Here is a 15,414-nt window from a genome sequence, read left to right as displayed (position 1 = left end):
TGTAATCCATCAATGGTCGAGCACCCTGCCGAACGTGTAGGAGGTCCAATCCTACCATAGCCAGCCAGGTTCATCAAACACCAACTTAAACACTTTGACAAACTGCTGTAAGTCCTGGAGAAGCATGTCCCCATGCTCCCACAAGGTTGAGGCCCAAGCCAAGGCCTCCCCGACCAGAAGAGAGAGGATGAAGATTGTCTTGACAATATTGCTGAGAAATTGCGCAGGCTGGAGCAAAAAATGCATAAAGCACTGATTTAAGAATCTGCGGCACTGCTTGGGGTCTCCTGCATACTGGGGAGGTACTGGGAGGTGTACTATGGGCACAGCTGCTGGTACCACAGGAACTAGAGATACTGCAGTGGCGTTGAGGTGAGAGCTAAGGCACTCCATGGATCCCACCAAAAGTTCAAGAAATTGTTGCTGTTGCTGAATCTTCTGTGCCAGGCCAGGGATGGCCTGGATTCCTGAGACATTTGCCGGGTCCATTTATTTATTTATTTATTTAACAGTTTTTTATACCGACCTTCATAGTAAATAACCATATCGGATCGGTTTACAATATAACAAGGGAATAACTGGAGTAGCAATTCAAGTGAAATGACAGATAACAATGGTAGGAATAAGTCAAAGTTACAATCAACAGGGAGAGAGAACTTGGAAGCTTACAACAAGCTGGAAGGAAGAAAGGCCGGTAATAAATAAGTAGTGTTACCATAGAACGTACGAGTTAACAGCTTAAACGGTGCTTTGACCTGAAAGTCTCAGAGTCCATGACCTTGGCAATCTGTTTGCCAATCTGTTTGCAATCTGTTGGCAATCTGTTTGCAACAGATTGCCAAGGGTCCATGACCTTGGCAATCTGTTGCGGGCATGGACCCTTGGACTGAGGGTTGATGCTACCCACAGGGAGAAGCCATGCTCTCCCTGTGGGTAACTGCCAGCTCCACCTGTCAGCAGGTGGAGCTGGCAGTTGCATTGTCAGACAAGACTTTCACTGCACTGTTCTGGACTAAGTGAAGGACGAATACCAATGCTTTCCTGATCACTTTTGTTTCCAGACGATGGATAATAAGCTTCTGACACTGAAAACAGGCCCTATAAGAACATAAGAAATTGCCATATTGGGTCAGACCAAGGGTCCATCAAGCCCAGCATCCTGTTTCCAACAGTGGCCAATCCAGGCTACAAGTACTTGGCAAGTACCCAAAAATTAAGTATATCCCATGCTACTGATGCTAGTAATAGCAGTGGCTATTTTCTAAGTCAACTTGATTAATAGCAGGTAATCGACTTCTCCTCCAAGAACTTATCCAAACCTTTTTTAAACCCAGCTACACTAATTGCACTAACCACATCCCATGCCCAGGAACTGCAACCTCCGCGGAAGCAAGTAATGCTGGCCCCGTCCTTCTCACGTCTGCTTACTGTGGTACTGGCAACACCCCCTACCACCGCCAGCTGCTAAAAAAAACTTAATATAGAACCTCAAATTTTGGCACCAGAAAAGGTTTTAAATATAAACAAAATACAATCTCCAAAAATCTGTTAAAAGGAAGAATTTTTCAGATTCCTTCAGACATTTTGTGCTATACAGACCGTATGAAAGACCTGAAATTTCTTCTGTTAAGAAGAATCCGTTTTTATTTCAACACCTGCTAAAGAAGATCAAAATTGTATCAGGAAATGGTTGTAGCTATGTCTCCTCAGTCTGAAGATCATCCTCGAGTAGAATTAGAGGAGCATTTTGACAGTGTTATCGATGTGGACCTTTGAACCGGGATGAGAGTGGAACCACCACAGAGGGACAGCCCCCCATGGTCCTCTTCGCCGGGAGGCGGTATTGGAGGAGGAGACCCAGCTGGAACTTCGCCTATACCAGCCCTCGTTCCCCTCAGGTTGAGCCCTTGGGTGCCGGGGCCGGCAGGACTTAGGTGCGGGTCTCCTGGCAAAGTGGGGTCCAGGGAGAAGAAGAGGCGGCATCAGGAATCCGGATCGAGACTGGAGGAGATCAAGAGTGACCATGGACAGTCCAGAAGTTGGGGCAGGCAGCGAATAGGCAGCATGATGAACCAAGCTGGAGATCAGGGCAGGCAGCAAACAAGCAGAGACGAGAAGGCAAGCCAAAGGTCAGGATGGGCAGCAGACAAGCAGAACCAGGATACCAAGCCGAAGTCAGAACCAGGAAGACAATCCGAGGAGCGGGGCACCGGGAACAGGAACAAGCGAGACCATAGGATCAGGAGCAGGCAGGAACTCAGGATCAGGAACACTGAAACGCAGCAACAACACACTCTCACAAGCAGGACCTGTTGCCAAGACGAAGAACAGGGAACTGAGCCGGCCTTAAATAGACCGGTGTGATGATGTCATCTTCGGGGGCTGGGCCGAAGTTTCCCGCCGCAGCCCCTTTAAGTAGCGGCGAGTCCCGTGTGCACCTAGAGAGGTGTACGCTGAGAGGAAGTCTGTGGCGTCCGAAGCCGCATGGGAAGGATGCTGCTGCACGATTCGGGGCAAGGCCGCCCCGCACCATTGGAGGGGTAGCCCAGTGCCTGCCGAGGCAGGAAAGGGGGCCCGGCTGTGGGTTGCTGCGGCTGGGATTCCGAACAGTACCCCTCCTCACAGAAGGGCCAGGCTTGCCGGGGTGTGCTTGATGAAATTGTTGAAGAAGGGATTTGTCCAGTATATTCAAGGCGGGCTCTCAGGTATTCTCCTCTGGTCCAAATCCTTCCCAGGAGATCATGTATTCCCAGCACATATGGTTGCATCTCACATCCATTATGACCTTGACCTGGTAGACTTGGTCTTCTTCCGAGGCTATGTCTGACGGTTCTGGTGGCTTGCGGTGGAACGGGGAAAGCACCAATGGTTTCAACAAGGAAACATGAAACACGTTGTATATCTTCAAACTAGATGGTAGGCACAGAAGGTAGGAGACCTGGCCCAGGCATTCACTTACAGTAAAGAGACCAATGTATTTGATGCCAACCTCATGGAGGGCACTCAAGGCGGATATGAGGAGTGCTCACCCACACTCGATCTCTGGGCTTAAAGAGGGTTGCTAGGTGACGGTGCTTGTCAGCCCCTCATTTGGCTGCCTTCGCAGCTTGTTAGAGATTGGTTTGGGTGGTGTTCCAGAGTGAGTGGAGTTGCTGGGCAGTAGGCTGGGCTGCAGGAGAGGGCACCATGAGTGGTATGGGTAGCGGTGGCACCGGTTGTCTTCCAAAGACTAGTTGGAATGGAGAGGCTCCTGTTGCGGAATGGGTATGCAAGTTTCAGGAAAATTCTGCACAGGGTAACAGGGCAGCCCAATCATCTTGTCTGCACCCAACGAAGGAACAAAGGAAAGTTTTTAGAGCCTGGTTAGTTTGTTCAGCCTGGCCATTCCCCTGAGAGTGAAAGGCAAATGTAAAGTCCAACTGTATCCCAAACGTCTTGCATAGGGAGCGCCAATACTTCGCCGTAAACTGGGACCCGCGGTGGGAAGCTCTGGAAGCAAAAGATATGAGCAAGTTCAGGTGCCGAGGGTAGCTTCGGAAGGGCGACGAAGTGCGCCATCTTTGAAAATCTATCAATGACCACCGAGATGACTTGGTTCCCACTGGATGGGGTTAGGTCCACCACGAAGTCCGTGGAGATGTGTGTCCTCAGCTCTTTGGGTACAGGCAGCAGTTGCAAGAGACCCCAATGGATTCTGCTGGGCACAGGTCGGGCAGGAGCTGACATATGCCTGAATGTCGAGTTCCAACTGTGGCCACCAGTAGTAGTGGGATAAAAGCTATAGAGTGCGGGCCCTGCCAAGATGGCCGGCGGTGAGTGAGTCATGGGCCCAGGACAAGACCTTCCAACGAAGGCGAAGGGGAACGACTGTGTTATGGTTAAGCGGTGTTTAGGTGGATCCTTGGGTACTGTGGCAGATGACCATGCCCACGGGGAGGAGCCCCGTGAGGAGCCACAGTACTGGGCTAGACTCAGAACGCACAAACACAGATAGTTCTTTATTATACAGCTTGAGGAGTGCCACCAGAGGTGACAGTAGTGAGGCAGTCTGGTAGTAGCAGTCTCAGGGACCTCGGCAGAGGGAGCCCTTTTCACCGCGTTGGTATCCGAAGCAGGTTTCCCAGCAAGGTAGTACTGTGGATGAGATAGACTGAGAGTTAGAGTACTTACTAGGTGTTTGCTGTAGGTATGCGATTCCACCAGGTTGAAGAAGATAGTGCAGGCACTGAGGCAGGGAGAGCAGGCCCTTGAGTACCTGTTCCCTGTAAGGTTCCTGAAATAAAGCAGAGGGCCCCCGAGGAGCGGGTACCCAGGTTAGCAGTTATCCCGAAGGGCAGAGAGAGAGAGCTTCCAGCGGCAGCAAGGAAGCGGCAGAGTAGCGTAGACAGGAACGGATTCGAGTCCTTGCTAACTCAACGAGCTAGCAAATTAGAATAGGTTATAGATGGTGTGATGTCAGCAAGGGGGAACGCCCCCGAGGTTCACGCCAAGGTTGGAATAAAGACATGGGTGGCGTGCGCGCACCCTAGTAGATACCTGGGAGGAGCATGGCGGGAGACTGCACCATAGCCATTCCGGGGATGCCGGAGAGGTCGGCTTGTAGACGCGGTAGCCATCTTTCCTATGTAAGTGGGAGGAGCCGTGAACAAGGTGAGGCAAATGGGGCGAAGCCGTCTAGCACCGACGGACGCAACAGTACCCCCCTTCAAAGGAAGTCCACGTTGTTTCCTACCAGGTCTTGGTTTCTGAGGATGCAATCTATGGAAGTCCTGCAGCATCTCTTTATCCAGTATATTAGCCAATGGAGTCCAAGAGTTTTCTCAGGTCCATAACCCCTCCCATGATAGGAGGTATTCCCATACTCTGCCTCTTTTTCTCACATCAAGAATAGCATCTACTTTGTATTCAATGTCTTCTTCTGCATCTATAGGTGTCTTGTTGGAGAACTCACTAAGGATCAATGGCTTCAATAGTGAGATGTGGAACAAATTGTGGATCTTCAATGTAGGTGGTAGCTTCGGACTATAGGTGTGATTGCCTAATCGACGGAGAATGGGAAATGGTCCAACGAAGCGTGGAGCGAAGCAAGCTGAAGATAGTTTAAGTCTTAAGTACTTAGTGGATAGCCAGACTTTGTCACCAGGCTGGAAATCTGGAGCTTTGCAGTGGTGAGCATCGTATCCTTTTTTAGCTCGAAGTCCTGCATTAAGAAGCATCTCTTTTGTCTGAGTCCAAAGTTGTTGAATATCTTTGGCAGTAGATTGAGCTGCCGGGGACGACACTGATAATGGAAGTGGCAGTGGTGGCAGTGGTAGTCATCCGTAAACCACTTTGAATGGTGTTGATCCAGTGGATATTGCTGGATGAGAATTGATGGCAAATTCAGCCCAGGGCAACAGTTCACTCCAATCATTCTGGCGAGTGTTCACGTAGGCACGAATGCTCTGCTTGAGTGTCCTGTTCATTCTCTCTGTTTGCCCGTTAGATTGTGGATGGCATGCTGAGGTGAAGTCGAGAGAAATATCAAACTTCTTGCATAGTGCCTTCCGGAATAGCTGTGAATTGAGCTGCTCGATCAGAGACTATGTGCTTAGGCATGCCGTGGAGACGGCAGATGTGCATGATGAAGAGCTTGGCGAGCTCCATGGCGGTGGGTAAGCCAGGGAGAGCCACAAAGTGAGCCATCTTTGAGAACTGATCTACAGTTACCCAAATCATGTTGTTTCCTCCTGAAAGTGGTAAGTCTACCACAAAGTCTGTAGCAATGTGTGTCCATGGTTCGTCTGGTACTGGCTAGGGTTGGAGTAGGCCCCAAGGACAACCGGGTGGCATCTTCTGTCTGGCACAATTTGCGTAGGAAGCAACATAGGCGAATGTGTCTTCCTTCATGGTAGGCCACCAATAAATGTTTTGTAGCTTAGACAGAGTTCTGCGTTGGCCAGGGTGTCCTGCCAGTTTAGTCGTGAGCCCATGCTAATAACTTCTTTCTGAGGTTCTTGGGTACGATAGTTTTTCCAGCAGGTACTGATTGAGTAGCTGCCAGAATAACCCTTTCTGGGTCAATGATGTGTTGCGGTTCCTCTGGAATGTCCTCTGAGAGGAATGAGCGAGATTGGGCATCTGCTCTGATATTCTTATCTCCAGGATGGTATTTTAGCACAAAGTTGAATCTGTTGAAAAACAGAGACCATCTCGCTTGTCTATGATTTAGGCGCTGTGTGTGGCAGAGGTACTTCAGATTCGTATGGTCTGTAAAGACAGTGACTTGATGTTGCGCTTCTTCGAACTAAGGGCGCCATTCCTCAAATGCCATCTTTATAGCCAGGAGCTCTTTATCTCCTATTCCGTAATTTTTCTCTGTTGGAGAGAAGCGATGGGAGAAGAATGAGCATGGTTGTAAAGCCTTCGAATCACCGGCCTGGCTTAGTCCGGCCCCTACGCCAACATCTGAGGCATCGACCTCAGCGATGAAGGGCTTGGTGGGATCCGGGCATCTTTTAATTTCTGGAATGCAGCTATTGCCTCCGGAGATCAATTTGCAACATTAGCACCTTTCTTCGTCATAGCTGTAAGCGGAACTGTGAGTGAGGAGTAATTCTTGATAAAAGTCTGTAATAGTTGGTGAAACCTAAGAAACGTCTGAGAGCCTTTAGACTGGTGGGTTGTGCCCATTTCTTAATGCTCTCCAGCTTCTATGGATCCATTTGAAAGCCTTGGTTGGAAATGATGTACTCCAAGAAAGGCACTTATTCCTTGTGGAATTCGCTTGGTGTAAAGATGATTCTCACGGAGTCTTTGCAGCACTCTTTTGACATCCTCCAGATGAGTGGTTATGTCTTGAGAGAATATCAAGATGTCATCTAGGTAGATGAGGACTCATTTATAGAGGAGATCCCGGAAAATGTTCATTAAATTTTGAAAGAGAGCCGGGGCGTTGCACAGGCCGAAGGGCATCACTAAATATTCAAAGTGACCGTACAGGGTGTTGAAGGCCATTTTCCACTCATCACCAGCGCGAATGCGAAGTAAGTTGTAGGCTCCTTTCAGATCAAGCTTGGAGAATATCTTGGCTCCCTGCAATCTGTCGAATAGCTCTGAGATCAGAGGCAGGGGATAACGATCTTTCACTGTTATCTCGTTGAGACCTCTGTTATCTATACATGGACGCAATCTTCCGTCCTTCTTCCCCACAAAGAAGAAGCCTGCACCAGCAGGAGCCTTGGAGGGTCTTATGAAGCCCTTTCGGAGGTTTTCCTGAATATATTTGGCCATGGCTTTATTCTCCGCCATGGAGAGGGGGTACACCCGTCCCTTGGGTGGTTCAGTGTTAGGCTTCAGATTAATAGCTCAGTCATAGGGTCTGTGAGGCAGTAGTACGTCTGCAGCTTCTTTTGAAGACATCTTGGAAAGATGCACATTGAGGCGGCAAACCCAGCATTACTAGGATGGTTGGCATGCAGGGAATAGGAGCGACCTCCATTAGGCATTTACCATGGCAGTCTGGACCCCAACTTGAAAGTTCCAGTGTAGCCCAATTGAATTGAGGCATATGCTGCTGCAGCCACGGTACTATAGGGTGCATGGCCTTCTCTAAAACAAAGAAGGAGATAGTTTCAGAATGGAGAGCACCGGTCCATAGACATACTGGTTCGGTGAGTTGGGTTACTTCACCCAGTAAGGGCTCTCCATGAATGGACGACAGGAGTAGTGGAGACTTCATAGTGATAGTGGGAATCAGTAGGTGCTCCACTAATCGTTGTAGAATGAAATTGCCTCCTGCCCCCGAGTCCACTAGGGCAAGAGTCTGATACTCTAAGGGTCCGCAGATCAAGGATACAGGAAGAGAGAGCGGAGGAGAAGGAGCAGTAAGACCTAAGATGAGTCCTCCCGTAGGACTTAGGTCTGCCAGTTTCCTGGACATATAGAGCATGTTTGAAAAGCATGGCCAGCTTGTCCACAATACATGTACAGCCCCAATTTCTTCCGTGTTCTTCTCTCTTTTGATGTCAGATGGCTGCGGCCTAATTGCATAGGTTCTTCTTCACCAGCAACTGGGACCGAGGGAACAGGCCTGGGTGTGGATTTAACTCGAGCTTCACTCTGAAAGGGTTTTCTGGGAGTCTTGGTCTCTTGAACCTTGTCACGAAGTCAGTGATCAATCCTTGTTGCCAACTTCACCAGTTCAGCCAAAGTCTCAGGCATCTCACGAGCGGAGAGCTCGTCCTTCAGACGAGAGTTCAGTCCTTCAAAGAAGAGGGTCTTCAGGCATTTCGGGTCCCAATATAATTCAGACGCCAGTGTCTTGAATTCGATAGCGAAATCAGCTAATGGTTTATTACCTTGCTTCAGGTGAACCAAGGAAGATCCTGCAGTGGTATACCAGGCAGGGTCATTGAAAACTGATTTAAACAGTTCGAGGAATCCTTCAAGGTCATGAAGAATCGGATCCTCGTGCTCCGTGGCCCAAGACAATGCTCTCCCATCTAGATAAGACAAGATATAGGTGGTCTTGGCATAAGCTGTGGGAAAATGGCTGGATGCAGGGAAAAGTGCATGCAACACTGGTTAATGAAACCTCTGCATCTCCAAACTCGTCTCACTACAGTGGACCTCTTGCTACACTATACCAAAAAAAAATGAATTGAAGAACTTTGTTCTGTTTCCCCGAGCTCGCTCAGACTCCAGGCTCTTTTTCATCGATTGCTCACAACACATATTTTAGACAATCCCTGCGATACCACTCATCTCTCGATCACTCCAGAGGTGCATGTAGGACCCGGCGAACCTGCCATGATTGTGGATATTCAATTAAAAAAAACAAAACCCTATCGGATCTGTTCCTCATTGCGCCACCATATAGAAGCACATGGTACTGCTGCCTACCACAGCTTTCAATCTGCAACCCGATTTACCTGGGTGCCAGCTCATGACCCTAGAATATGACATGGAGCTTGATGGGCAAGCTCATCAGCCTTTTTCTCCTATCCTCAGGATAACTGTCCATCACATTCAGGAAACCAGGAGGCTTGTTCCGCTTTGCTTCCCAGTTTTCATCAACAGGTATAACCCCCTTGGCGGACCCACCTCGCCGACGTCTGCCCTTCCTCCATCTACTATGCAGCAAGGGCATTGTAACTCCTCACTACAAGTTCCTATAAACACCATAACAGCTTATCACCTTCTTTTAGAGGGGGATCCTTTTTCATGCTCTTCCTTAGTATACGGTTTCATGTAGAGTCTATTGCATCTACATCCACCTTACAAAACCACCGCTGCCATGCACTACCATGGCTCTCGAATAGCTAATGCTTTCATCCTTTGCACCTCTAGACACTTGTCACCTTTGTACCTCTCCTGGAAGGTGCTTTTCCTTGTCGCTTTAACTCCTGCAAGGAAACCAACTGAGTTACAAGCATAGGTTCACTACCCTCTTTATTTTCAAGTTCACCATGACGAGGTGACCTTGCACACTTACCCGCAGTGTTCTACAACCGGTAATCTCCAGTTCCTGCATTAACCAAACCCTTAACTTACCCATGTTCCATCCAAACCTCCTACAATTAACAATCAGGAGAAGTTGACATACCTTTGATTGTACTCGTGCACTAGCAAACTACTATAAGTGCATTCTATCACCCAACTGTTTTTTTTCGTCAATCCCATTGCACAAGGGCATCCAATGACGACTTCAACTTTAGCCAAAGAGATACCCAATTGTATTTATTTATTTTATTTATTTGGTTTTCTATACCGATGTTCATCAGACATATCACACTGGTTTACAATGGAAACAGAGGAGTCTGTTAGAGTGGACCTCTTGTTTTACAATGGAACATTGTGTCATTTAAGATTGAACACTTTTAACATTTTACATTGAAATTTGTGACATTTTATATTGAACGTTTTACATTGAACATTTTACATTGAGCATTTTACATTAAACATTTTACATTTAACTGTGTGACCCATTGTATTGTGACATGTTGTATTGGGCTTTTTGACGTTATGTAGTGGGGCTTTACATTAATTTATGTTGAGACTTTGCGGTAAGGGTAGTAGAAGGTATGTAGGGAGTCATGCTGAGACATTTTAGAGGAAGAGATATTGTTGAAGGTTTGCATCTAGTGTGAGGAAGGTAGGTTTTGGGGTTGATCACAGTTTGTGAGTATGCAGATTTGATGTGGGTGTTGGGTGGGGGGGGGGGTGTGGGGGAGCGCTTGTGTTCGTGTGTTGGGTGGTCGTTGGGTATGCTTTTTTGGAAGAGCCATGTTTTTAGGTTCTTTTTGAAAGATTGGATTGAGGGGTTGAGCCTGAGTTGGGGTGGTAGGCTGTTCCATAGTGTTGGGCCTGCCATTGTTAGGGCTTGTTCCCTTGTTGAGGTCAGGTGGGCCATTCTTGGTGATGGAGTAGGGATGAGTCCAGGTGTTGGTGGATCGGGAGAGTTCTCTGGGAAGCTTGGAAATGCAGGGCAGTGGTCAGCCAGTCAAATTTTTTCAGAGTATAGTGCTTTGTGTATGAGTGTTAGAACTTTGTATGAATTCTTTTGTGGGATGGGTAGCCAGTGCAGGTTTTGAGAATTGGGTGAGATGTGTTCAGATTTTTTGGTGTTTGATAGTGATCTTGCGGCAGCAATTTGGAATAGTTGAAGTGGTCTGAGAGTGTTGGATGGGAGGCCAGGGGCAGGGCATTGCAATACTCGAGTTTGGAGAATAGGAGGGCTTGGAGTACTGTTCTGTATATCCTTTTCAGCAGTACTAGAAAGTCACAAACGCTATCTGCGACATTCGGGACACATCATGTGCAGGAGATGACAACCTCGATTGCCTCTCTCTCCATCGAGTACTTTCATGGGCATCTGTGAAGCGACGACACGATCACCGCTAAACATGTTTTTTCATCCCACCAGTGTTTACACAAACAGAAGGTGGATGATCCCTTTACGATGGACTATCCTACAGAAGTGCAAATTCCAAACAAATACAGCCTTCATAGGAACTGTCCGCCACTATTTCGTATTGAGCAAAAAAAAAAATTAAATAACACATACTACTAGCACAATACGTCAGCTGGGGACTCCCATACAGCATGGCTAATTCAGCTGCTTATCTATGTAAAAAGAGCAAGTTTGCTTAGATGAATTAGCCATGCTGATCCACCCGCCTCCCTGGACAGTTCTAGCATATCTACCTTGCTTTGATACTGACTGAGGTACCTGAGGTGATCCTGCCAGGATATAGGAGGGAGGGAGTACCTAGCTAAAAGTCTGTAATAGACTTTGAGAGCTCCACCACTTAGTGGCCCGGAGGACGTACCCCCATACAGCATGGCTAATTCATCTGCTATCTATGGAAAACACCATTTACGGTAAGCAAACTTGCTCATATTTGATGTTTATAATGTAAACCGGAGTGAAGGCAATATGTTATACTTCGGTATAAAAAAAGACTCTAAATAAATAAATAAATGTTATTGGAGAGGACTTCTATAAGATTTGTTTATAAATATTCTCTTCTTTCTCCAAAGTTGTGCTTTTGTAATTTATTGTCCGCTTTGTCATGGAAATATTGGCTTTAACTGTTTCTGCACCACATGTCATAGAGAAAGTCTTAGAAGTCTGCTTCCATCTGCTGGAAGGGGGAAATAGCCCACTTGTCTGGACTGATGTAGCAGGACTAAAGGAAAGAAAATTAACAGGTAAGCTCCCATAGCTGACAGCTCCCACAAACAACAGGACCCCAGGCAATTTAAACTATGGGATGGCTGAATATGCGTTGTGGGGAGAAGGGTGTCATTATTCTCCCACAGATCGTAGAGGGAACATTGACTGAAGCCATTGTATACTGTGCATTTTACATCCGGCCATTCTAGCTGTCATCTACAATTTTGTGTTTTATGTTTTAGGGCAGAGTTTTGTGAATCTAACTGAAACAGGAAAGCTAATGCTGAAAGCTTTTCAGAAATCCATGTCTGGATCCTACAGTTGCACCCTTTCTTACAAACGCATCAAGAAAGACCCACAGGAAGAAAGAGACACATTTAAGACTTACAAATTTATGCTGTTTGGTAAGGACAGGCAAGCATTATTTTGGGCAAGCATTATAATCAGAGTTATTTTTGGTTCCTTAAACATTTCTTATTTATCATCCTGTCATACTAGTCCAGATGAGTGGGATATGCCTCCCTGCCTGCAGGCAGAGCCAGAGAACTACAGGTTTTCTGTGATATCACTCAGTATGTGAGCTGGTGCAGTAGTAAACCTTGTCATTATTTCTCTGTCTCCAGTTGGTGCAGACATTTTTGGACTGGTGCAGTATTTGGAGGGCTCACAATTGACCCTCCTTTGGAGATTTCATTAGAGCTCAAGGGTGAGGAAGTAGACTCAGATAATCTCAGGGCTCCTGAGACCATGAGAGGTTCCAGCCCCATTGGGAGTTGAAATTCTCCTCTTGGGGCCGTGGCTTATTGAGTTATTCTCTCCCTCCCCAGCTACTTCTGATATTATGGGCTGCAGTCCTCTTCCCTCCCTGTTGAAGTCTTTGAAGGCAAATATGGAAGGCCAAAGAAAGTGCTGCATGTGTGAAACCCACAACTGGAGTTCCTCTGCAGGCCCAAATGTAAGTATTCAGCAACTGCGGGAGGCAGGGGAAACCCAGAACAGCCTACACGGGAGCTCTTCTGTTATGGCAAGAGGAATACCTGGGTGATTTTTTTGGCAGGAGATGCCACCATTTTAAGTGCACAGTGAGCAGAAGAGAGGGAGAGCTTGTCACCATCTCCATTGACCTCTACTTCCTCAGGAGGCCCAACAGAGCTGTCTCCTGAAAGCCTGGAGACGCCTCCTTTGGGGGCCAGATATCCTTTTTCCCCTGGAGTTTGTGCTACATTTGCACAAGGTATTTCTTCTGCAAGGTAGGCCCAAGGGGCACAAGATAGCTGATTCTCAAGAGACCTCCCATACTCTGCATTCTTTGGGTAATCAGATCCCCCTGCAAAGAGATGACATTCTTCAGGAGAGGGGCCTTCTCCCAGGATCTCCAGGAGATCCTTACCTCCAGCCAATCCGACTCGGGACAGGGAGAGGGTCTCAGAAGAAGAGGATGGGGACATTCTCTCAGCAGATAGTGAGGAACCCTCTGTCCTTCAACTGTTTAAAAGGTTTGCTGCAGCACAAGCTCATGTACTGTGAGCGATGTCATGAAACACGTGTAGTTCTCTGTCTCTGCTTGCTAGCAGAGAGGCATAACTCACTCATCTGGACTCATATGGCAAGATTCAAGGAAAGGAAATTAACAAATAAGATTCAAATTCTCCTTAACCTAAATTTTTCCTCACTTTAAAATGGAATGGGAATGAGTGGATGGGGGAGGGGAGTAAAAACCAAGTTGTGCCATGTATAAAGATTCCTGCATGAAACAGACTGCAGCCCATTGACAGGGGTCTGTGCAGGTTATGTCCTAAAATTCATAGGTATATGGTTAATGTAATGTATATGCATGAAATTGCATACAGTATGGTGGGCATTATTTTGAGGTATCAAAATATACATAAACAAGTGTTTTTTATAATGGCACAAACAAGAATGGTTGATCTATATATATTTAATCATGGTTGATCTATATATATTTAATCATCGTTTGAAGTAGAAAACCTACATAAAAAAGGTTTGATTTTTACACAAAACATTTGCATCGAATGTTCACCTGTTTCAGCCTGAAGATCTTTCTTTCATGGGCATTGCAATGTTAATTTGCCATTGGAAGTATTAGTGGTAGCCTAGCTGGAATTGCTCATTCTACACTTTGGTACTCTGCCTGTATTTTCAGCATATCGTGATCCAGATTACACATTCCAAATAAATGCCCGCTTTAGCACCAAAGAGTGCAACACTGTGGTGAATGAGCAGTACTTTGAAGAGCTGAAGAAGGTCCTGGAGGATCTCATCTATAGTCTGACCTGCCAGCTCACAGATGCATTTTTTAAATGTCATGTCATCAAAGCTCCAAAACATGGCCTCCAAAATGAATTATTTATAACTTTCAAAGGTAAGCCTCGACCTTTCATTGTGCTGGAATGCTCGGCAGTGAGCCATCGATAAGAGTGACTGTCAGCAGCTTGCAGGCATAGCTTGCAGCCATGTGATCACATGCCATTCTTCCTCCTAATATGGAACTCACCTCGAACACCATGCAAGTAATATTCTTAAGGACACTACTCATACGTCTTACTTAAGGGTCCTATCAGTGTTTCCCAAACCTGTCCAGGGGATGTCACAGCCAGTCAGGTTTTCAGGATATCCACAATGAATAGGCATGAGGTATATGTGCATACATTGGAGACCCAATGTTGTTTATGTCTAGTAATGCTATAGAAATTATTATTAATAGTAATACATTTCTTCTGAAAAACTGACTAACTATGAGATCACCAGGACAGATTTGGGAACCAATGATGTAGACAATGGAGAAATTCTTACCAAAGGTCATTTCAGGACTTAAAGGTGCCTGAGGGGTAGGATCCCTACTGACAACAGCACTGTACTTCATGGCTCTATATTAATTGTACTGTAATATAGGGTTTAGTTGCCATAGTACAAACTGTTTTTTAATTTTTAAGTTCTGATATCATAAAAGTAACATGATTTTGTTTCAAGCACCTGAACTTTGCCACTGAGGATTCATTATCCAGTTTCTAGGTTTGACATTTAAATGTGTGCACATATATTGGACACAAGGTAAGTGATACCAAAGACGTTCAATTAACACATACTTGAAATGTATGAGCAGAAGCACCAATCATTAAAGCTTCAATGCTGGCTACAGTCCAGAACCTTCTTGCAGGGCCGGTGGAAACACAATACAGACTAGGTGGCCACCTAGAGCGCCTGTTGCAACGGCCGGCCACGGAGCTCGCGACGAGCTCTCCTCACCCCCCTGCTGGGGGCGGGCTCCGGCTCCTTGACAAAGCAGAGGGAGCGCCTTCAGCGCTGCCCTCCTCTTCGCGGCCCTGCCTGCTGCTGACAAGCCTCGAGACGTGGCAGAGACGCTGCCGCCTGCTCCTCGCTGCCGAGCCCCCAGGCGCGCACACCTTTCAGGACTTGTTTCGAAGCTTCAGAAACTACATTCTGCCTTAGAACTGGTAGTGGTGGACGTGAACCGTCTTGCCGCTCGCCAGGACTCCCTGACCCAGTTCAATGCCCCACCTCTAGCCCCAGCGGGCCCCATAAGAACATAAGAAATTGCCATGCTGGGACAGACCAAGGGTCCATCAAGCCCAGCATCCTGTTTCCAACAGAGGCCAAAAACCAGGCCACAAGAACCTGGCAAGAACCCAAACACTAAGAAGAATCCATGCTACTGATGCAATTAATAGCAGTGGCTAATCCCTAAGTATAATTGATTAATAGCCATTAATGGA

General features: G+C 46.8%; 1 protein-coding gene across 5 annotated transcripts in view; it reads left to right on the top strand.

Moving 5' to 3' along the window:
- The window catches only part of ZPBP2 (zona pellucida binding protein 2), a 274,873-nt gene that overhangs the window by 134,278 nt on the left and 125,181 nt on the right, over window positions 1–15,414 (top strand). For 4 of the 5 annotated variants that reach the window (XM_029572759.1, XM_029572758.1, XM_029572761.1 and 1 more), the window contains 2 exons: window positions 11,902–12,063; window positions 13,824–14,042. In XM_029572759.1, the coding sequence (XP_029428619.1) occupies window positions 11,902–12,063; window positions 13,824–14,042 (381 nt within the window). The remainder of the gene's footprint in view (window positions 1–11,901; window positions 12,064–13,823; window positions 14,043–15,414) is intronic. The other variant, XM_029572762.1, reaches the window with a different exon arrangement.

This window comes from Rhinatrema bivittatum, chromosome 12 (genome assembly GCF_901001135.1).
Source record: "Rhinatrema bivittatum chromosome 12, aRhiBiv1.1, whole genome shotgun sequence".
Taxonomy (NCBI): Eukaryota; Metazoa; Chordata; class Amphibia; order Gymnophiona; family Rhinatrematidae; genus Rhinatrema; species Rhinatrema bivittatum.
The sequence above is the reverse complement of the archived record's forward strand: the minus strand, read 5'-3'. Positions and strand labels throughout refer to the sequence as shown.